This window comes from Melanotaenia boesemani, chromosome 20 (genome assembly GCF_017639745.1).
Source record: "Melanotaenia boesemani isolate fMelBoe1 chromosome 20, fMelBoe1.pri, whole genome shotgun sequence".
Classification (NCBI taxonomy): domain Eukaryota; kingdom Metazoa; phylum Chordata; class Actinopteri; order Atheriniformes; family Melanotaeniidae; genus Melanotaenia; species Melanotaenia boesemani.
The window spans coordinates 3735745-3760177 of NC_055701.1; the positions used below are offsets into that span (position 1 = coordinate 3735745).

The 24433-nt window shown below is 42.6% G+C and overlaps 1 protein-coding gene and 1 long non-coding RNA gene across 4 annotated transcripts in view; one reads left to right on the forward strand and one right to left on the reverse strand.

The window, feature by feature from the left end:
• Positions 1–13333, forward strand: part of LOC121630846 (peroxidasin) — a 65345-nt gene extending 52012 nt beyond the window's left edge. For 2 of the 3 annotated variants that reach the window (XM_041971352.1, XM_041971353.1), the window contains 8 exons: positions 103–1109; positions 1202–1698; positions 2601–2735; positions 2897–3105; positions 6323–6434; positions 6626–6758; positions 9278–9391; positions 11146–13333. In XM_041971352.1, the coding sequence (XP_041827286.1) occupies positions 103–1109; positions 1202–1698; positions 2601–2735; positions 2897–3105; positions 6323–6434; positions 6626–6758; positions 9278–9391; positions 11146–11307 (2369 nt within the window). In that variant the 3' untranslated portion in view covers positions 11308–13333. The remainder of the gene's footprint in view (positions 1–102; positions 1110–1201; positions 1699–2600; positions 2736–2896; positions 3106–6322; positions 6435–6625; positions 6759–9277; positions 9392–11145) is intronic. The other variant, XR_006008606.1, reaches the window with a different exon arrangement.
• LOC121630849 overlaps positions 2597–24433 on the reverse strand; it is a 35153-nt gene continuing 13316 nt past the window's right edge. Inside the window, exons 4-8 of the long non-coding RNA XR_006008607.1 lie at positions 18591–18697; positions 8456–8582; positions 6320–6409; positions 5680–5727; positions 2597–2718 (exon numbers count right to left, since the gene is read on the reverse strand). This is a non-coding gene — a long non-coding RNA (uncharacterized LOC121630849). The remainder of the gene's footprint in view (positions 2719–5679; positions 5728–6319; positions 6410–8455; positions 8583–18590; positions 18698–24433) is intronic.

Below are 24433 nucleotides of genomic sequence, written 5' to 3' on the forward strand. Positions count from 1 at the left end.
GCTTAAAGATGGAGCAAATCTTGTTAAATGATCAGTATCTAATGTTTCTATAAACTTGCACTTGCATTTTGAAGTTGTTAAATTTACATTTTCTCTCTGCAGCATTCCGCTACAATGACCTGGTGTCCCCCCGCTTTTTGGATGTGATTGCCAATCTGTCTGGCTGCACGGCCCACCGCCGCTTCAACAACTGCTCTGACATCTGTTTTCACCAAAAATACCGCAGCCATGATGGCACCTGCAACAACCTGCAGCACCCCATGTGGGGTGCCTCGCTCACTGCCTTCGAGCGCCTCCTGAAATCGGTCTACGATAACGGTTTTAATCTGCCGAGAGGCGCCACAGACCGGGTGCACAACGGGTACAGGCTGCCACTGCCCAGGCTGGTGTCCACTACTATGATTGGAACAGAGACCATCACTCCTGATGACCGCTACACTCACATGCTGATGCAGTGGGGTCAGTTCCTGGATCACGACCTGGACTCCACAGTGGTGGCCTTGAGCCAGTCCCGTTTTTCGGACGGCCAACTGTGTGCTCAGGTCTGCACAAACGACCCGCCATGCTTCCCGATCCAGTTCCCACCCAACGACCAGCGTCAGCTGCGAAGTGGTGCCCGCTGCATGTTCTTCGTGCGGTCTAGCCCGGTGTGCGGCAGCGGGATGACGTCTCTGCTCATGAACAGTGTGTATCCCAGAGAGCAAATCAACCAGCTCACCTCCTACATTGATGCTTCCAATGTCTACGGCAGCTCACGGCACGAATCGGAGGAAATCCGGGACTTGGCCAGCCAAAGGGGGCTGCTCCGTCAAGGCATCATACAACGAACAGGGAAGCCACTTCTGCCGTTTGCCACTGGACCACCCACTGAGTGTATGAGGGATGAGAATGAGAGTCCAATCCCATGTTTCTTAGCTGGAGACCATCGTGCCAATGAGCAGCTTGGCTTGACTGCCATGCACACAGTATGGTTCAGAGAACACAACCGCATAGCTACAGAGTTACTGAGACTCAATCCCCACTGGGACGGGGACACCATCTACCACGAGGCAAGGAAGATAGTGGGGGCCCAGATGCAGCACATCACCTACAGCCACTGGTTGCCAAAGGTAATGGCTCCAAGCTCAAGTCTGTGAAGCTACAGTGTGATTGTTACTCACCAGATATCAGAGGGTTGTCAATAAGATTTCTTTTCTTCTAGATTCTAGGTGAGGTAGGGATGAAGATGATGGGGCCTTACTCCGGTTACGACCCCAACATTAACGCCGGCATCTTCAACGCGTTTGCCACTGCCGCTTTCCGTTTTGGACACACCCTCATCAACCCGATACTCTACAGGTTGAATGAGGACTTCCAGCCGATCCCTCAGGGACACATCTCTCTGCACCGGGCCTTCTTCTCCCCGTTCCGCATCGTAAACGAAGGAGGCATCGACCCGCTCCTGCGCGGGCTGTTTGGCGTCGCAGGTAAAATGCGCATTCCCACGCAGCTTCTGAACACAGAACTGACAGAGAGGCTGTTCTCCATGGCCCATGCTGTGGCTCTGGACCTGGCCGCCATGAACATCCAGAGGGGTAGAGATCACGGCATCCCTCCATACAACGATTACAGGACCTTCTGTAACCTGACCTCAGCTCAGACGTTTGAAGACTTGAAGAATGAGATTAAGAATCCAACCGTCAGAGAGAAACTACAGAGGTAATTTTTAATCAATATTACACTTGTTGCATCTTAATTTTGGGGCACAGTCAAACTTGAGTTTTGCCAGTCAACAGGGAACTGGTTTGGTTTTTGTGATTTCTTAAGACGCTGAAAAAACAGGTTAGACTGGGAGGACACTGAATTGGTGACAAATTTTTTTCTTGGATTTGCCTCCTTTATTCATCCTCTAAAGCCGGGATGCACACAAATCATCAACATCCTTATCATTAAGCTGTTAGAAGTGGAACTTGAGAAGTAGCTCTGTCATTGCTGTTGAGCTTCTGCCGATCAAGTTTAGATCTGCAGTTTAGAGGAATCATCCATAACAGAATAGAATAAAAATTCATATGCTGATGATTTATTATTATATGTAACTGATCCTACCATTTCTATTCCTGCTTTTTGAGGTATTCTTTTTGGGCTATAAATTAAATCAAGAAAAAAATATTTTTCCCTTTATAACCCTGCAGCAAGTTTTCTCCAACTATCAGATCAGATGTGTGAGGGTTTAAATACCAAGGTATTAATGTGATACGTTCTTTATCTAACATGTTGATATGCCTTCACTCTTCAGTCGGGGACTAACTGTATATTTATATGCAAGCATGTAAAAAGTTCAGTTAACAAGATTAGCTACATCTGTCACTGCCATGAAAACAAATGAGAAAACGCCACGAGTGATTAATTTAATTTAATTTAATGTTAAAGAAAAGAGTGTAAAGTAGGCATCTGGGGTGGTGTTGGACGATCTGAGTAAGCGAGATTCACGGTGGGGTCTTGGTTTCTTCTTGTGACCTTGCTTATGAGCCCCTCAGCTGGCACCTGAAAAAGAAAGGTAAAGTGCAAAGTAGGGACTTTTGGAAATGAGTGTAAACTGTGATTGTGTTTTCGTTGTGCAGACTGTACGGTTCTCCTCTCAACATTGATCTGTTTCCGGCTCTGATGGCTGAAGACCTGGTCCCTGGCAGCAGATTGGGGCCCACCCTCATGTGTCTGCTGGTAGTGCAGTACAAACGGCTGCGGGATGGTGACAGGTATGAGAGGATCAAACATCTCATCTGATCGTTTACACATGTGAAAGAATCCCCCACCCCCTCATTTAGGCTGTTATAAAAGCTAAAAAGCCATGACACAAAAGCTTTTCTACTACAATGTGTCACCGTACAAAGCTGAAGAGAATTTGTTTTCTCGTCAGGTTCTGGTATGAAAACCCAGGCGTGTTCACTCCCGCCCAGCTGACCCAGCTGAAGCAGGCATCTCTGACTCGTGTGCTTTGCAACAATGGGGACAACATCACACGGATCCAGCAGGATGTGTTCAGAGTTGCCGAGCTGCCCCATGGCTACGGCAGCTGCAACGACGTCCCACATATTGACCTGCGGATGTGGCAGGACTGCTGCGAGGGTAAGACGGGTGACATTCAGCACACTGCTTTAAAATTTACTCAACATTCACATGAATCTCAGCTGTGCCCCAACTCTTTTGTAGTCCTAGCCAAAAGCTAGCTCTAGGGACGTGGAATGTTACCTCTCTGGCGGGGAAGGAGCCTGAGCTGGTGCGCGAGGTTGAACTGTTCCGGCTAGATATAGTTGGACTTACCTCGACGCACGGCTTGGGCTCTGGAACCACTGTCCTTGAGAGGGGCTGGACCCTCTTCCATTCTGGATTATTTCCTGGTGAGAGGCGCTGAGCAAGTGTGGGCATGCTCATTGCCCCCCCGACTTGGCGCCTGTACATTGGGGTTTACCCCGGTGGACGAAAGGGTAGCCTCCCTCCGCCTTCGCGTAGGGGGACGGGCCCTGACTGTTGTTTGTGCTTATGCACCAAATAGCAGTTCAGAGTACCCACCCTTTTTGAAGTCCTTGGAGGGGGTGTTGGAGAGCACTCCTTCTGGGGACTCCCTCGTTCTGCTGGGGGACTTCAATGCTTACGTGGGCAACGACATCGAGACCAGGAGGGGCGTGATTGGGAGGAACGACCCCCCTAATCTGAATCCGAGTGGTGTTTTGTTGTTGGACTTATGTGCTCGTCACGGACTGTCCATAACAAACACCTTGTTCAGACATAAGAGTGCCCACATGTGCACTTGGCACCAGGACACTCTAGGCCGCAGTTCGATGATCGACTTTGTAGTCGTGTCGTCGGACTTGCGGCCGCATGTTCTGGACACTCGGGTGAAGAAAGGGGCGGAGCTGTGAAATGATCACCACCTGGTGGTGAGTTGGCTCAGATGGTGGGGGAGGATGCCAGTCAGGCCTGGCAGACCCAAGCGTGTTTGAGGGTCTCCTGGTGGGTCTCCTGATGGGTATCGGCGGGCTAAGTGGAGCGCAGCTTCGGCGGTCGCTAAGGCAAAAACTCGGGCATGGGAGGAGTTTAGAGAGGCCATGGAGAATGACTTTCGGACGGCTTCGAGAAGATTCTGGTCAGGCGGCTCAAGAGGGGAAAGCAGTGCTCCGTCAACACTGTGTACAGTGGGGATGGGGGGTTGCTGACCTCGACTCGGGACGTTGTGAGGGGGTGGAGGGAATACTTCGAAGACCTTCTCAATCCCTCCAACACGTCTTCCAATGAGGAAGCAGAGTCTGGGGTAGCTGGTGCTGGCTCTCTTATCTCTGGGGCTGAGGTCGCTGAGGTGGTTAGAAAGCTCCTCCGTGGCAAGGCCCCAGGGGTGGATGGGGTCCGCCCAGAGTTCCTTAAGGCTCAGGATGCTGTAGGGCTGTCTTGGCTGACACGCATCTGCAGCATCGTGTGGACATCAGGGACAGTTCCCCTGGACTGGCAGACTGGGGTGGTGGTCCCACTCTTCAAAAAGGGGGACCTGAGGGTGTGCTCCAACTACAGGGGGATCACACTCCTCAGCTTCCCCCGTAAGGTCTATTCAGGGGTGCTGGAGAGGAGGGTCCGTCGGATAGTCGAACCTTGGATTGAGGAGGAGCAGTGTGGTTTTCGTCCCGGTCGTTGAACAGTGGACCAGCTCTACACCCTCTTCAGGGTCTTTGAGGGGGCATGGGAGTTTGCCCAACCACTCTACATGTGCTTTGTGGACTTGGAGAAGGCATTCGACCGTGTCCCCCCGGGACTCTTGTGGGGGGTACTCTGGGAGTATGGAGTGCCGGACCCGCTTGTACGAGCTGTCCGGTCCCTGTACGACCAGTGTCAGAGCTTGGTCCGCATTGCTGGCAGTAAATCAGAATTGTTTCCAGTGCGGGTTGGACTCCGCCAAGGCTGCCCTTTGTCACAGATTCTGTTCATAACTTTTATGGACAGAATTTCTAGGCACGGCCGAGATGTTAAAGGGGATCCGGTTCGGTGGCCTCAGGATTGGGTCTCTGCTCTTTGCAGATGATGTGGTTCTGTTGGCTTCGTCGGGTCATGACCTTCAGCTCTCACTGGAGCGATTTGCAGCCGAGTGTGAAGTGGCTGGGGTGAGAATCAGCACCTCCAAGTCCGAGACCGTGGTCCTCAGCCTGAAAAGGGTGGAGTGCAATAGGGTCTGGTCAGGATGCCTCCTGGACGCCTCCCTGGTGAGGTGTTCCGGGCACGTCCCACCAGAAAGAGGCCCCGGAGAAAGACCCAGGGCACGCTGGACGGACTACATCTCTCGGCTGGCCTGGGAACACCCCAGGATCCCTCTGGATGAGCTGGTGAATAGGGCCGGGGAGAGAGAAGTCTGGGTTTCCCTGCTTAGGCCGCTACCCCCGCGACCCGACTCTGAATAAGCGGAAGAAAGTGGATGGATGGACACAGTCCTCCTGTTGGCGAAAAGAGTGAGCACCTTCAGAGTTTGTCTCACTGTGACAGCACTTCTTGCTGGGCAAAGCAAAAAGAGGTGCTTATATTGAATGGTGCTGTGTCGTAGCACAGGCTAATTAAAGGTAAGGTGACTTGAGTGTCAGGATTGGCACTCACGCTACTCCTAGAACCAGGGTTACACAAGTAACCTAAAGTTATTGTCTTCTATACCATTTTCACACTTACCAAATTCATCTCAGAGCCAGTCTGGACCCTCTGGTTTTGACACCCCTGCTGTAAACATTATTGCAGAACAAATATGTAAATGGAAGGATAGTCTGTGGCCTTTTTAGACAGAGTAAAGCAACCTGCATGCATGCAGCCTAAAGCTGGATTTATACTTGTGCAGTGTCTACGTGCGGTTGGCGTAGCTGACACTGGTTAGTTTGCTCTCGCACTCCAGTGTTGGTGGTACGCGTTGTTTTGGTGTCGTATTGCAGTTTCTTTTCCTAATCTGAAGGTGGCAGCAGGGGTGGTATCGGCCGGTAAACTCAACAGGTTGGAGTTCTTTTGATGATTAACTTCAGTTACGTTGAGTATTTTCTGTTTTAAAACAACAATGGCGTCCAGAATGGTTCAGTGTCTTTACTAGCTTGTGGAAGAAAATGAAGAAATAATTTGATCAGCCTCTCACTGGTTATTGTAACAGTCTGCGTAGCAGGGGTGCACGTCAGGTCTGGAAGAAGTGCGCATCGAGCCTCTGTGGACCTATGTGGCGCCTAAGGCGGTGACGGTGTAATAGACCTAATCAGATGCCGCAAGAGTATAAATCCAGCTTAACTCTTTTCCTGTGTTAGTGATCAGGAGTGTGTTGTGTTTGACTCACCAGACTGCAGAACCAAGGGTCAGTTTAACGCCCTGTCATACCACTTCAGAGGACGCAGATCCGCTGAGCACAGCTACAAAGAGGACAAACCTGCCAACAGCATCCAGGAGAGAAGGTAGCACAGGAAAACACGAAGTATCAATTAAATCATCTTTCTTATCCAGCACAGAAATGTACAGAATGACTGATTCAAATGTTTATAGCCTGAAATATTAGACAAGTTTAGGGCTCTGTAAAGGCATAAAATGAAAGTCAACTAAAATTATATGGTGGCCTTATAAATGATGGTCAAGTTTGTCTTTGCAGCTCTGTGGAAAAAGCTCCAGGAAGTCTTGCAAACGTTACTGTGACCTCTGAAAAAAGCACTGAAACCTCGATTAGCGACTTCCAGGATTTTGTCACCGACATGCAGAAGACCATCACAAGCTTACGGAAGCAGGTGTGTTTCTGCAGATGGCTTCAGAGTGGGTCTGAGGCCAGATATTCCACACATACCAACACATGGAGCTGTTCTAGCCCGATTAATGAACAGAGGCTTAAAGAACATGTATTATAGTAGAAGGACATATTGAAATATTCACTTTCATTTGTAAACGTTCAGCCAGCATCACCAAAATAGAGATAAGTAGCAAAGAAAAGGGTTTGGAGAAACAAATCTGTATACGCCGAACCAACGCATGTTGATTTATTTCTTTCTATTGTCACTTGTCTAATAGTTCTTAAAATGTTAGAAAAAAGCAGGATATGAAATACTGAGAATGAACCACAATTCCAGCACCAACATGTAACTGGTTTTAACCACAGGAATGGAGTTAACAAATAAAGCTGAGCGGAATTTATGTGCTACTTGACAATAAAAATTCTCCAAACTGGATGAATGTTCCCTGCTGCAAAAATGATAAACACAAGTGGAGGAAGGAATAAGTTGGAGGGAGAAAAAAAAAAGTTTTTTTGTTTGAATCCTTTAAAAAAAAATCCTGGATCCAAGCTGTGATCCAGATCACTCCCAAAATATCATTACTTGTTCCTTATTCCATTTCTGAAATTTCTTTAAAAATTTTGTTAAGTTGTATTGCTAACACAGACAAACCAATGCTGCCGAATACATGACTTCACCTTGGCGGAGTTAAAAAGGACTCATTTAGCTGTAGACAAACCAAGCAACAACTTCCAGGGGTTAAATGTAAAGCCTATGCTCAAGTGCAAAAAATTTCAGTTCACTTCTCATCCACTAGGGGCTGGCCCAAAACAGAGTCAATCCCCATAGACTCCCATGTTAAAAAGACCTACTTCACAGCAGAAATAAACAGGTTTAAAGCCTGGTACAAAAATCCATTTTAGATTAATAGGTCAAGTTTACTTTCATGACAATTGTGAGTGGGGCGAATATTTTTCTAACTCATCCGTTTGGATGTTATTTAATCTTGAAATTTGGCATAATTAGGGGCGTGTCCTTTTGATTGACAGGTATCCAATATCCGCAGAAAGAAGAGAGAATGCAGCACAACCGCAGTTTTTAGCCGGCTAACAGCACGCCTTAGCTTTAGCCTACCTATCTTCGTTAGCCGGTTAGCTCACGTTGGCTCAGTTAGCTCTTAGCTACAGGCAGCTAGGAGTTGATAGAAGTCAATCATCCACTCCCACCTTCACAGTCCCCCCTCTCAACTCTACCTCTTTGCCCATTTTTGGATTTTCCTGGAATGATGACACGTGACACTGCCAAGATGGCGACGGTGGGAACGCCCAATGAGCTTCAATTCAGCTCTTCAGAAACCTACGGGTGATGTCATGTAGGATCCGCTCTTTTTTATATACAGTCTATGAGATAAATGCATGTGGTAGGGGTGTTTAGCTCAGCTGATAGAGCAGCTGCCCCAGAGACGGAGGCTACAGCTAGCGCCAGCACAGGTCCAAATCCCAGCCTCGGAGCCTTTGCTGCATGTCACCCCCTCTTCCGTCTGTACCTGCAATATGGCATAAATGGCACTAGAGGCTATATAATTTCTCTTTGGCTATGTTGTTTTTTAATTTACGTCATGATGAGGTCACAACTAATCTATTTTAATAAGCCTGATTAACTGACTTTAGACATTGCCTAAAATACCCTATTACACAGAGATCCATCCATGCACTTACACTTATCTGAGGTGAGGTGCAGAAGCTACAGGTCCAGGAGGAAAACCCAGACATCCCTCTCTCCAACAACAGTCTCCAGCTCCTGAGGCATTCATTGGCCAGAGGAAATGTGTGTTGTGGATATGCCCTGGGAAAAAAAAAAACAAAAAAACAGGCATCCTAATCAGATTCCTAAACCACATAAATCAACTCTGAATTCTTCTTCTTTAAGGCCGAGCTGCTTATATCTGCAATCTTGATCTATTGATCACTTCCTAAATCTCATGACCATGGCTGAGAGTTACAACAAAGATGGTCCAATAAGCTTGCCCTTAACTTGCTTCAATTAAAGCCAAGTGTCACTTATAAGACAAAGTCACATTAATATCAGTGTAGGTTACAGGAGCTGTAAGAGGACAGGAAGTCCTAACCATGAATTTTTTTGCTTTTAATAAAATATCAAGTGAACTTGGCTTTGTGCTCCTCACTTCACTCAGTCTTTTTTTGTCTGTGTAAAGATTTGTGATGCTGCAGCAGGCTGTGCATTAACAGTGATCTTTACTCTTTTTACCACAAATAGACTCCCAAACTATTCATATTTTCTTCTTTCTCAGCATTACACATCCACAATCCTAGCTAAAAAAAAAAAAAAAAAAAAAAACAGGCTAACGTCAAGCCAAATAACCGCAGTCCAACAAATCCAGATTCCTCCTGGTAAGTTCCCACATCCAAACAGCTTGAAGCTCAAAAGGCTCAATATTAAAGAGAGACTTTCGTATTGTAGCTTAGTTTGTGTTTTTCTTAGAGGGAGACCTTCACATTAGGACTGTTTTTGTCCTGCAGATTAAAAGACTTGAAGCCCGTCTGAGCAGGACTGACTGCACTGATGATGAAGGCCGTGACCGAGCAGACGGAGAGCGATGGAAGAAGGACTCCTGCTCCACGTGTGAATGCAAAGTATGTTGAAACCAACTCAGCACTGTCTTCTTCTGTCCATCACAGCCATGTGCACCCACTCTGTGTGCAGTCTGCACACTTTCTCTCCTCTTTGAATTCCTTCACCTCCTGGAAACAGAACCCTTACCTTCGCCTCTCATTCTTTATCTCAGTCGGTGCCATGTTGGCAAGCACGTCTCCATCCTCATGCCAAACTTTACTGCCTCTGATCTCTTCTCATCTCTCTCACTCCACAAACATGTTTCCAACTCAGTTCACTTTCAGTTCCTCTTCCATCTCTCTAACTCCTCTTGGCCTCCCTGACCTATGATGCTGATTGAAGAGGACCGTCGGGTTGTGTTAAACCTCCATCAGGCCACACATTTAAAACATTCCTCATTGTTGTGCTGTTTTCACTACAAGTACGTTTCATTTTGATCTGCAGTTGCACCATTTAACGAAACTCCGCCCACATCCAAGTTACTGCTTCAACAATCCAGATTATCCAATAAAAACTTTGAAATATTTGAAGGCAGTTAGTATTTATTCCCATGTTATGTAGCAGAGGAAACGCTACATATTTCATTTTTTGATAAATAGAAATTTAAGCCAGGTAAGTAAAGATTTTGCTAACAATAGCAAAGCCCTATTTTCCTACTTACAATATCAGCTCTTTCAAACTGGTTGATTTAAATGTTAACCTTGTTAACTGTGAAGTTCAGACAAGCATTTCATAGCTGCTGCTTAGTGAACCACCTTCAGAAAAGTCGAGCTACAATTTTTCAACAGAAAATCGCCGCTGCTGCGTAACAAAAACACAAAATTCCAAAAATTCTAACTTTTACTTAATTTAGGTAATAAAAAAATGTTGCATTTTAATGAAAGTTACTTCTAACTAAAAGTAAGTAATAGTTTTTTAAGGAATCAAAGATTTTCTTGGAGATAATTTAAGTTTATCAGGTCAGCAGGTCAGTAACATAACTGGGTATAAAAGGAGCATTTCAGAGGCAGAGCCTCTCAAATGGAACGATGGACAGAAGTTCACCAATCTAAGAAACTGCAACATACAACAAGACTTGAATAAATCACGATGCTGCTGCCCACTCACATGTATTTGTCAAACTGGAAACATATTGAGGATCTACAATATTCCAGAAGTTATAAATTTGTCCCATCAATCAGACGATTGCATTGTAATGCAACAGTTACTTTACTTGGTAACTAGTTACTTTTAAAATACTGTTACTCAGCTAATGTTTGATGGAAGTAACTAGTAAATATAACAAGGAGCATGTTAGAGAGGCAGAGCTTCTCGGATGTAAAGATGGACAGAGGTTCACTGAACATCTAACTTTGCCAGGGGTAGCTTATGAGATGAAAACATGTGGTCTGGTAATTTCAGCTACATTTGCACGTGAGCAGGATATACCAACAATTTTCACCTTAAGAGCTACCACTCCAAACCCAAAAAAGTTTGATCGCTGTGTAAAGCTGTCCTGGGAAAATTTCAGCAAATCATTACATTCTGTTTTTATTTACATTTAACACAGCATCCCAACTTTATTAGGAATTGGGTTGTTTAAAATGATGTAACAAAGAAAACGTTTTCTTCCTGTTTTACTGAAGCGATCCCTGAAAATAAGAGTAGCTTTTGAAGATGGCCAACATGGACACGGTTGGATGGTTCAGCTCCACCTTCCTTCAGGGATACTGGTTTACCTTCAGCTGATGTCTGAAACGTTAACTGACCTTTTGTCCCCTCTGTTGTCCCTCAGGACGCCCAGGTGACCTGCTTTGTGGAGTCTTGTCCAACACCGGAGTGCAAACAGCCCATCAAGCTAAAAGCCGCCTGCTGTCCGGTGTGCCTCCAGCAGGCAGATGGACACCAAAGTCAAAAAGTGGACACGAATAATCCTCAGGATCACCTGACAAACTAGTGTCTGAAAGTCACTTCTAATCAAACGTATCGAGAGGAGATGGGACTCATGAAGGTGTGCTGATCCACAGCTAACCTCGATATACCCTCGATAAACAGCTTTTTATTTTGTTCCTTTATTATTATTATTTTTTTGTTTTTAAATCAGGGGAGGGGTTGTTCTTGTCTCAAATTTCAGTTTGTTGCAGTCTCCAGGGCTGCCCACTAGGATCTACTTCTGTAGCGACGAATGGATTCTAACCAACACGGACAAACCTCTCCTGCTCGCTCACCGAGGCTTGAGAAGCCACCGCTGCCGCTCGCTCTCCTGCACTCAGTGAAAAAAACGCAGGACTAGTCGCCGTCAACGAGCAGGAAAGGGAAGTTGATGGAAATGCGGCTGCCGCTTCGTCGTCTCGCAAAATTTTCTCAGGTTAGAGATGCCGAAAATTGGTGCTATTTTCCCACTTTTATTATGATTTAAGTCATTAAATACAAACCTTCAAGTATTATCCTCATATGCAAAGCAACCTATATACACTCAGTATGTCTTTTAATGATGCATCACAACTGAGAGGATTGTTTTACTCGAACATGAGTAGAGTTACTGCATCTTTTAATCCATGGTGCTTTATATCATGTTTGTAATGTACTTTTTACCCTTTTTTTGTTTGAAAATACATATGAAGATAATGTGAAGCCCTAAAAAATGTTTGTAATGCAAAAGAAACATGTCTACTGATTACTGCCTCTATCCCTGGATAGCTTGCTTACGGTCCCTGCTGGCCCGCTCTGAGCTTAAGTGAGGTGGAGCCGTTTGGCGCTTTTCATTGCAGGACACTCGATCCAGCTCTCACACCATCACGCTCTGCTTCATGTTTAATTTGGCTTCCAGAAAGCAGTGACAGAGTATCGATTTGAACCACTGTAATGTTGTGAACTCGTCTTCTAAAGCCAAAAATATGATTTAAAAACTTCCACAATGACAAAAATAGCAGGTCTGTCTATGAAAGCATGTGTGAACATTGTATTAGTCTGGATTCAGCCTTTAGTACTGCTAACTTTACCATGGCAGTATTCTTTTACTCATGCATAGACAAGATTAAAAACAACTTAAGGTAACTGTATCAGCAGTTGACACAAGGACGCGCTTGCATGCATTCCTCTGTCTTTCCACAGTTTTTCTTCTTGATTTTCCCTGCGAGGGCCGTCTGCAGTGCTGATATGTCAGGAATGATCACACTGCTCTTGTTTCTTTGCCATTTTGAAGAATTTTTGTTCTGGACTGATGTCATTTCACCCAGCAGCCCTCTGACCCTCATTCCACTGTAATGGAAGCCATATGAGAGGAGGATGTTGGGGGAAGGGTGCAGATGATCGGGATATGAGCAGAACACGTCTAACCATACTGCAGTTGCGAGGTCTTTTATATGTACTGTACATAAACAAATACCACTCATTGTACTTCATGCACTGGCTCGCTTTGTGTCACTTTTTTTTTTCGTCTTCCTGTTTTGCCTCACTCCTGATTGTGTTGAAGCTGTCTCCATTGTTTCCTTTATGTGACAACATCCTGAACACGCATCTGTCACTAAGCAGAAATGATATTAATGCTTTCTGGAATTTTCCATTCAGGATTTCAGATGGATTAGAGGGCTGCAGTCACACTGGTATCATATATGTTCAAACATACTGAATAGTTTCATCAGATATGGTTTGTTTTGTTTTTTTTTTGCTAATACATTTTGGCAAGTGTCCCGAGCTTTGGCCGCCAAAGTACCGGTCTTAAATGTCTGTCGTATTAGCTCATTTTTATTTCCATCATGGCTCCGTCTCTTTTAATTTCCCCTTGGAAAAGCTCCAAGCGTCAGTGGAATGCACTACTCTGCAGGACTGAACATGCTTTACCTACACTGTCCTTGTCCCAGCGGTCAATGTGGATATACTAGTGCCTATCATGACAGTTATATTGTACTTTTGCCAAAGACTGGTTTGCACTGTAATGTACGCCTCAACAGTGATAATAAATAAGCCACATCTGAATTACAGTCATACGTGTTGTTGCAGGTTTCTTTTTTTCCCCCATTCTCTGTGCTTTCCAAGAGTTTATAACAGAAAAACAGACAAGGTCATGTCTTTAACACACACACACACACATACATATACATATATATACACACACATATATATACATACTCACATGTATGTATGTTCACATACATACATATACATATATATATATATATATATATACATATATATATATATATATATATATATATATACACATGTACATATATACATGTACATATAAACAACCATATATATACACACATGCGCGCACACACATACATATATATATAGATATATATATATATATATCTATATATATACACACACACATGAAAATTTCGGGATTTACTAACTAAAAGATAAAAAGGATGAATTTAAAGCTGTGAAGCTGCTTTCTAAACACAGAAGGAACAATATGTGATGAATATCAGCATCAGGTGAACAGACAGAAAGCAGGATTAGAATCTCACAGCTTCTAGATGGTGAGGAGAGAGAAATATTCGCAATTTTCACAATAACTTCAATCCATGCGCCTTTAGTAGTTTGTTATTCAGATTTCTTGCCTATAAATTATCATTGCATTCTTAACTTGACTATTTAGCTTAACCTCTTGTGCCTGCACCCTCTGCTACCAGGAGTCAAGCAGCTGACATCCGGTTTTATGGGTGTAACGTCAGGTCTGTAAATGTAACTATAAACGTGTGGTATCCACACAAAGTCCAGAATCTCAGCCAACAGTTCAGTAAAACCATTTCTATGACCACCAAACACAGTAAAGACAACAAACAATTAACAAGACCAGGTACACAAAGTTTGAAAAAATATGTAAACTAGGGCCCGACCGATTTATCGGCAGGCCGATTAAATCGGTCGATATTGGCCCTTTTCAAAATGGCCAAGATCAGCGGATTATACGCCGACTTATTCTTACTTCCTCATAAAACAGTAAATGCTGTTAAGTGTCAGAGTTGTGCAGAATGCTGTCCTTGTGCCGTTTGTCCACTAAACGGAGCTCTGACTCCATTCAATCCCACAGTCATCCCCTTGTCTTTTCAACAGGGCTAGCTAGTAGCTACAGCCAGGTTACACTACAGCAGTGGGCTGAGTGGAGCTTGCCGACAGGTAAGTTTATTATAATGTTTTGAAATGAATGAATCAGCATGTCTCCAGTTTCAGTTTAACTCTGCCATATGTAATGACGAGTGACGCGTGCTTCGTTGTGTCGGTCAGCTTTTTATTTATGCTGCATTGCTAAAGTTGTGCTAAATTAGCTTTAGGTGCTCTCTATTTGTTAGCAATAACATTGCTGTTGTTATCCCAACCTAGCATAGCATTAGCTAAGTAATCAGTAACTGCAGAAATAACATTAAGTGTACAAAATATCTGAGACCATTCATCACTCCGTCAGCTGCAGGTTGAGGCATATTTTAGGAAGAGAGATGTGGATACAGAGGGGAGGAGGTTTATTCACCGCAGCACCAAAAAATTATTATTATAGTCTGTCATCAGCCATCGTCACGATTTCATGTCTCCTTTATTTTTACTTTGTCAGAAAATACTAACATGACAGGCTGTAACAGCGACTCACCATTTATGACCGTTATATATAAAATACAACTCTATCAAAGATGACATCTTTTTTGACATTTGAAAAGCATATCTGGCTTTTATTTTGGTTCATATATGATATATGCCATGATATATTTCATGGCAAAGAAAATATTGGAGTAAAGCAAATGTAAGTTAACATTAAAGGGCATGAGAAAGCTGCATAAATAATGTTTAGCTAACTTTACTCACGTTGATTATATAAGGCGATCAACTTACATATATTTTTTATATTTTTCTCCCTGTACTTTAACCTACTTCTAATTTGCATCAGCAAGAAGTAGAAAAGAAGATGTATTTAATTAATTCATCATTCATTTATACAATTCACTTATAGATTGACGTTTAAGGTTATATATTTTAATTTCCCAGTTATTTAGTGTTTTGGTGAATGTTTTTGGAAATTATTCTGTTGTAAAGTTAAATATACACTAAAGAACAAAATATCGTGAAACAGTAAAATGTTCTGCCTGTAATTCATGTTTTTGTTGGTGTAAGCGTTAATGAATTAAAAAATTTTATTCATTATATATTAATAATATTTAATAAAATCTAGACCAAAAAAAAGTCTAATTTGTGCCCCCCCCCCCCCCTCCGGTCAGTGTTCCTGCCTGGGCCCCCATCAGAACTTTTCTGTCATCAGCTATATGCTTTCGTCAGATACTGTGTACTGCTAAAATTAATAATTTGAGGTAAATATGTGAAGGCGTAAATAATGAACCGTTAGCTTCCTCCTCCTCAGCTGAACCATAAACACACGCAACAAAAGAGAAAAGACAATCAGCTGATCACCGACAGCCATTGTTATTCACGGAGCAACGTGAGAGGAGAGGGAAGAAGCGGAGACGACCAGAGATCCTCTAGAGCCGACACAGTGGTGCAAAACGCAGGATAAGTTTTACAAAGAATGCAGGAAAACTGAGAGTGTGGAACCTCTCACCAGGAAAAGAGTGTGTGTTAATACACCCCCATTCTCCACGGAGGCAATGGCCATGTTGCTCCATTAATGCTATGTTTATTCTCAAATCCATCCATAGAATCAGCCGGCTGATCTTTTACATCACGCTGCTCCACGTCCCGCCGTTATAACACAGAAATGACTGATGCATGGGGCTTGTCATGCGGCACATGTGTTAATTGCATTAAACATTTTACCACAATTAATTATAAGATGTAATAAAATATTAGCAAAGATGTGAAGGGTGTACTCACTTCAGTAAGATACTGTTTGTTACGCACAAAATGTCTCTTTCCTTTAAAAGAGGGCCTATGGCTATGGCTAAAGAAAATGCAGTAAATTTTGGTTTACTAACACTACATCACGTGTCTCCAACCTTAGGACCTTCCACAATGCCTCTAAATGCGTGGCTAAAATATTTTTTAAATCTATCTTTCCTGTTATTAGGTTGTAAACCAGGGACTTTTTTTCTTTTACATCATTTTCCACAAATATCTACATCCCTTAGAAGAAAGTCCATCTATCCTATTTTTATAAAGGTTTTATGTTTTTCTTTATTTTAAAACCTAAAAATGGAAATAAAAATGTGGTTCTTCAAAAATAACAAATATTCTATGGTGGCTCTTCATTAAAATATATATTAATTTGCCTTTTTAAAAAGGTCTCATATTGCAGCTCTAAGGGAGTTTTATTTAGCTGGCTGGGGGGAAAATGTCTCTTTGGATTGGAAAGGCTGCAGACCCCTGCACTAAACACATAAACAGGTTTAGCAGCAGTTTTCTCTTTAAACACCAACAGTTAAAATATTTCTTCATATATATTTATAAAATCAAATATTTATGAGAAAGAAGGTTCAGGATTTACTAACTAAAAGGTAAAAAGTCAGCAGGATGGATTTAAAGCTGTGAAGCTGCTTCCTTCTAAACACAGAAGGAACAATATGTGATGAATATCAGCATCAGGTGAACAGACAGAAAGCAGGATGAGAATCTCACAGCTTCTAGATGGTGAGGAGAGAGAAATATTCACAATATGTACAATAACTTCCATCCATGCACCTTCACTGCTTCATTATCCAGATTTCTGGCCTATAAATTTCTAAACTTTAATTTTTAGCTTGACTACACCTGCAGCCTCCACTACCGGGAGTTAAGGGTTAACATCTGGTTTCCGGGTGTAGCGTCAGGTCTGTAGATGTAACTTTAAACATGTGTGGTATCCACAGAAAGTCCAGAATCTCAGCTACCAGCTCAGTAAAACCATTTCTATCACCACCATACACAGTTAAGACAACAAACAATTCAAAGACCAGGTACACAAAGTCCAAAAAACATGTAAACACAGATGATGTCTCCTCATGAACACGAACAAACGCCTCCTCTACTGAAAGCTCACATCTCACAGATTCCACAGCTGGAAGTTTCATCTCACTACGACCAAGATTCACCGAACCAGAGGCAGAAGGCCCGATTTATGCTGCACGTTTGTAAAAGTCAGAAAACATGGATTACCTTTGCTGTCTTGCATAAATTAAAGCTGCATTTATTTAAAAAAATAAATAAATAAATAAAAAGTTTCTCATTGTCTTTTGGGAGCAGTTTCCTGTCCAAAAATCACGATGTTCCACCATCTGCATGGGTTCTGACAGACAAAGAAAGTCGGTTCTTCTTCTTTCTTAAGTTCCAGACAGAAAACGTCTCTTCATTTTAATAAACCCGCTCTTTCCTGATTACATCAGACGAACCGCTGCAGCAGGGAATGGAGACATGGACGCCATGTTTCTGTCATCAAAGCCAGCGGCCAGCAAAAAAAGAAAAACTTAACACGTGATTAAAAAAATGATTTAACAGTGTTAAGCACGTTAACGTGCCCAGCCTTAATGAATACATTTACTTTAATGCTTTAAACCTCTAAATGGTCTCATCAGATGTCCGTTCTTCCCCTTTGGTCCAGATTAAAATATTTCAGTAACTTTTGGATGAATGCCAATAAAGTTCATTCAGTCCCCAGAGTAAACTGCTTCTCACATTGGAAGTTCCCTTCTTTTACCATTGAGCCATAATCAGGTCAAGATGTTGTTTTACATATAAATGTCTTAGCAGCTATTGGGTTGATCTAACTATCATTTAAAATTTGGAACTAAGTTGACTTAAAACCAGATGCTCTACAGCATTTGGGTCAAATCTCCTCTGTGTCTCATCACAGCCTCACAGTCACTGCTGCTTCCTTTCATTTCAGGTTTAAAATTAAGCATAGACAAACAAAAAAACAGCTGTGCTGGAGGGATGTTTACAGGGTGGGAGTTATGTGTCATCAGGGAAGCACAGGGACATAGACACCAGTATTATGTCAGCTTCACAGCAAATTATCTCCCTCCTGGTCTTTTCAGATCAGCACTTTAAGCATTGATCAGTACTTTAAGCCTTGTCATCTCACAAGCATTCCCTGGTTTATCTGTGAAATCTAATTTCCATCCATGTTTCTCCTCTGGTCTACAAAATTTCCCCCCACAGACTCAGTGCTGGCTGCAGGGCTTGACTAGATGGAGTCACTGGAAGGAAAACCTGACCAGGAAATGAGGTTTCCAGTAGTAGCACAGATAAAAGGACCTTCATCTTTTAGGTTAGCAGGAAAAGACATTATCACCCTGACAACAGGGGACCTACCTTACAGTAAAGGAGATCAAAGTATGAATGTGTGCACTTCCTCTGTTGTAGATAAGGAACTGAGTTTTTTCTCTGCAAACAGCCACAGACTCAAGCTGCAGTTTGATCTGTGTTTGATTCAGAGAAGGAAAAGGGATGCCGGTTCTAAGTTAGATATATGCAACCAACGCACACAATCAGCATGTAAATATCTGATAATATCATCCATCTATGCAGATCTGAATCAGCACCAGTGTGTTTCAGGTCTCTAACCAGTCAGGAAAGAGGCAGACGATTATGGCTTTCAGGGTTTGGAAAGGACACAAGCATGCGGCTGCATAATCCTGGCGACATATAGCCCCTCTCTTCCCACTCATCACATACTGGAATTTCATTTAGGCAATTGGCTCTCTGTATTGCACCTTTCACTCCCTGAGGTGGGGGATTCTTTCCCCCTTACTAATGGAACGTCATTCTCATTTCCAGAGTGAGCCGGATGAAAGAGGGAGAAGTGGAGTCCCACTGTGGGGAAATAGGTTTTGCATCTCAGGATTTAAACGACTGCAGCGATGGCTTGTGACTTTCAGCAGGTGGGAAATGTCAGGAGACGGCCTCCTGCCAGTGTTTCTGGCTCAGAAACAGAGAAGGAACTTACTATGCAGGCTTCTGCACAAACAACAGGACACATGTGGCATCTTGGGAAGATGCTGTCGACTTACAAACTCAGAGGTTTAAAGTAAAAATTAAAATAGTCATTGTAGGTTGTCCTGACTATAAAAAGTATAAGGAGGTTAGTTTGCAAGTTAAAACTGAAGCTGGAAAAATTAATGTAACAAAGGGATAAATTTTCAATCAATTTGTTAAATTTCAAGCCAGTTTGATTTAACAGTGTGATTGTGGGTCCTAACTTCACCTGTCAGCCAGGGTTTTACTAGATATTAAGACACATTTTAACCCCTTCACACCCAATTCAACACATGTAACTGTGTCATATTTTTAAAGATGGAAGATTTTAATTGGTTTTTCAGATCAAGTATGAATGGGTTTGCGTGTCATTGTGAAACCTAACTTTTCTTTGTCTGCATTCTCACTTTATAAACATCTGACTGAAGAAACCTTAAGATTTGACACTACTGGGCCTTGAAACCAATAGCAAAGTATGGCCTAGAGTTATTTCATGTTAAATATAACCGATCTGAAACTGGAATAATGAAAGAATGTTAATTCTGACTTATCATGTCGTCGCTGTCAGGCAAAAACCTCCTATGTCCAAAATTTGTAATCTTTGTTTTCCTTCATAAATCAGTACTATTGGTCACCCTTTCTGCAGAATAATTGGTTATAAGATTTTCCATAACAAATGTTCAAGGTAGCGTGTTTATCTCATCTTATCACACTGCCACCTAGTGGCCAAAATTTATTTAAACACCTTTAAATGTGTTGCAGGCAGCAGTTTAAACTGGTCTCTGCACATATTTGACAATGAGGCACATTATGTAACAGCTACAATTGAAGCATCTGAACACTTGTATTTATAAAATTGTCTTATTCCACCTTCCGGATAATTTAGGTTTTCCTGAAAACTAGTTCAGGTGAAAGCAAGTGCATACTAACCCAATTAATCATTAAAGAAAGACGTATTTTACCTGTAACAAGAGTTTGTAAACATGTTATTTTAAGAAACTTCATATCCAGAAACTTGCTGTGTCTTCTGAGATGCAAAAAAAATGTAAATAAATTAAATGAGTTTGAACCTTCATTTTACAGACAACTCCAGAGAAATCATTTTCAATGCCTTCATTAACCAGTTTGACTTTAGAAAATGCAAACCAATCTATAATCTGCTGCAGAAACACACAACATAAAAATATGGAGTCATGTTTCCGTTTCATCGGCTTCTTTTTAATGAGCCGAGGATAATGATGGTTAGTTTTCCAGAAGAATCCGCGTTCAATCCTGCTGAATCCAAGATTTCAGCTGCTCAACTGTGCTTGTATTTTTTATTATTTTTTTATTTATTTATTTTTAAGATTCTCCTCTTCATCATGCTCCATACATCTTCTGAAGGAGACAGATGTGGACTGTAGACAGGCCAGTCGAACACTTTTTTTCTTTATTAATTTAATAAGGACTGGGACCAAGCATATTAATGTATATGTACAAGTAAATATGGCAGATAATGGCCAATAACTAATTTCCATCCTTGATAACCAAGGCAGGTAGATGGACTTAAAAACAGTAAAATATCTCTGCGCATGAAACCATGGCGTTGGAAGTTGTGAAGAGTCGTGAACAGGACACATGTCCACCGTCTTTCTGTCCATCTGAGATGTGACCAAAGTTCTTTACAATCTGTCACTGAGAAAAATTTGAACTTATTGATTCTCTGATGGAGTTTGGCAGAAAGCAATCAGTCATGATGCATCCTTATTTGGAAAGACTAAAATTTTTGTTGTACTCTCCTTTTATACCCAATTCTGACACCCTCACCAATTATCTTCTGATTGGAGAATCTGTTTAAACACAAAATAAACTGAAGTATGTCAGTTGCGATGCTGAACTCTCCATCAATTAAAGACTAAAATTATTACAGGTTTAAGCTTAAGTTGCATCTTAGAGCATTTGAACTTTTCTGAAAATGAGGTTTATATCAAACTGTCTCCTGGGATCATTAAAACTGTTCAATATCAGCATATTGAGTTTATGAACTCAAGTCCTTCAGTCACAAACAAGCTTTTCACAATTGGACACGGTGTGTTTTTCATCACGTCATGCCTGACTGCAAAGCTCAACACGTCATCGTACCGCTGGTTCTGAGCTGCTTTAACTGACGGCAAACTTGATCCATGTTTCTAGTAATGAGCAGCACATGTAGTTTCTTTGAGATGGTGACATGAAGCTGTTTGCACGCTCAGCGGAAAAGTCACGTTCATCAAACGTGGCAGAGACTTATTGGTCTCATTTGCAGTAATTGCCCCCTCAGGCTGCCTCTCAGTGGTGGTACTACAGTCACTGAGCTTCACATTATTCCCGTCTTCCTTGCCGTCCTGAATATTCCCCTCCGTTTCCATCTTACATTGCCTCTTTTGTCGGAGTGCCTGAGTCAAACTTGCCCACCTGAGGCAAGACTAGATTTCTTCAGTCATGTTCTAACAAAGCATATTTTCCACAGATGTCATTGGGCCTCATTCACCAAAATCTTCATATGAATCTTTTTAAATTTGTTCCTAAGTTGTTCTTAGAATGTTTTTTTTTTTCAAAAATCTTCCGTTAAACTCACAAACGTGTTCTTAGACGGTTAAATTGTTTCTTTCCTTTTACATTACGTCTCTCGTAAGTTGAAAGGATGTGCCTGCATACGTAAATGACCAAGGAATGCCATTTAAAAGGTTATTCTTCTGAACAAATCCAAGACACGAAGATTTTCATGTTATTAGGGCAGAAGGACAGATTTGTTCGTAAGAACGGGTAGTTAATGAGGACCATTCTTTCTGAATGTAGAGGAGATAATCCTGTAAACTGAATGCAAAAGGGGATTTTAATGAGTGAAAAATAACTTGATTTGAAGTTGTGATTCAGCATTACTTCTTAAACACACAATTCTCAGTCTGGAAAAGTTCTGTCACTTAAAAAAAGGTTTCTTCAAGTACAGTTAAAATCTATTAAATGCCACAATGGACCAGGTTTAATGAAGCTCAAAGACAGCACCACTGAAGAGGATCAGAGCTGCTGTCAATGCTAGTTCAAACCAACCCAAGAGAGCTGCTTGGACCAAAAAATGGGAATGACCACCAGATTATGGAGGAGAGGCTGTGATGGTGCGTGGGAGAGCTGTCCCCCCACGCACATTCAAAATCCAGACCACAGCAAGGTAATTAATCACAGCTCATTGGTGAGGTTACTTGGTGCCATTAACAGCATTTCCACAGGTTAACAAGATGAGTGCAATGATCTCCAGCTGCAGATCAGCATTTATCGAGTGGAATCATAAATTATACAGTAATGGAAACGACCTCTCAGGATGTGAGAGACGCAGCTTCGTGTTTTCAGTACTTATGATCCCGAACCCTGTGAGACAAACCTTGGTGCTTCTGAAGATGCAACAAGAAGTAGCTGCTGGTTGAGACGGTGGAACACATAAAACTGCATCTCTAAGAAAGCTGAGGGGGTTCAGGTCACGTTATGAGCTACCTACAGAAGGAGAATTTAAAGCCAGAATTTGTATAAAGAATAGTCTAGACAACTCCAGAGACAAAGCATGCTTCTTTTGTTTGTGGGGTATGTAAACAGGACAACTGTATTCTGCACAGTCTGGAGACGCTAACGTTCCTCCTTCTTAAGACACTAGTACTAGTGCTCACTGTTTGATGCTAAACAGATAACCAAAGAAGACAAAATGTGTAGGAGCAATACAGCTGGATATCATCTGCACACAGATGATAAGAAACATTCCTGGACTGGTTAATTATTCGAACTAGAGGGAGGATGGACAATAAAAATTCACCCTGTGTTAACCCAATATGAAAAATTGTTCCATTTCAGAGAAGATCTGATTAGCAAACATATTAAAACTTACATCTGTGAGGTATGATGATAACCATCCTGATACCAGACCAGACAACTCCAACTCTTTGCTGTATAATAAATCAACAGGGACTCAGACAACTATGTCAAGAGCAAAAGATAGATCCAAAAAGACCTGGGGCTTTATTTATCAAGCTTACGCCAAATAAAGTCAACTTTTGGGATTTATGAAAACCAAACTTGACGGGAAAATGTTCCTACCTTCACGGCAACTCTGACCCAGGCGTACGCACATAATCTAGAGAAACGAGAAACAGCGACACCAACGGTACAGAATAAAATCAAGTAAATGATGTGAAATGTGAGACATTTCTGCACAATCCACTATGACCTTTCACACCACATGTTAGATATTAAAGCTGTTTGCAGAAATGAAGAAAGAAATCCTCCTAAGAGCCACACTCGGGGGGGAAAAAAACAGGATTTTCAGGAAAATGGGAGATGATATTAATAAGAAGCTCAACCAGTAAAATAAGTTCCGTCATTGTGAAACAAAACTTACATGTTATAAAATCCATTCAGCTAAATAAGGTGACAGTCTGCTGCCAGCATGTCAGTGTGAAAGTCATTCAGCAGAGCGGGACGCAGACTGGAGGCTGCAGGTCTAGAAGCAACGCTAATGAAACACACAAGAGGTGGATTTCCTTTTATTTACTCTTACACAATACTTTTTTTAATTGTTGTCCCAATTTCTTTTCAGACGTTCTTTATTTCCCACAACTCCTTGTCCACCTGGTTAATAGCAGTGATTGTGTCCCTCTGCACCGCCCACCCAGCTGCAGCACCGCCCACCCCGCTCTAGCACCGCCCACCCAGCTGCAACACCGCCCACCCAGCTACAGGACCGCCCACCCAGCTACAGTACCACCCACCCATCTGCAGCACCGCCCACCCAGCTGCAACACCGCCCACCCAGCTACAGGACCGCCCACCCAGCTGCAGTACCACCCACCCATCTGCAGCACCACCCACCCCGCTCTAGCACCGCCCACCCAGCTACAGTACCACCCACCCATCTGCAGCACCGCCCACCCAGCTGCAACACCGCCCACCCAGCTACAGGACCGCCCACCCAGCTGCAGCACCGCCCACCCAGCTGCAGCACCACCCACCCAGCTGCAGTACCACCCACCCCGCTCTAGCACCGCCCACCTAGCTGCAACACCGCCCACCCACATGGAGCACCCAGCAACTAGAAAGAAATATTATTTAACACTAAATAAACTGCTACCAATCTCAGATGCATCTGTACATATTTATTTTATAAAATCAAACAAATG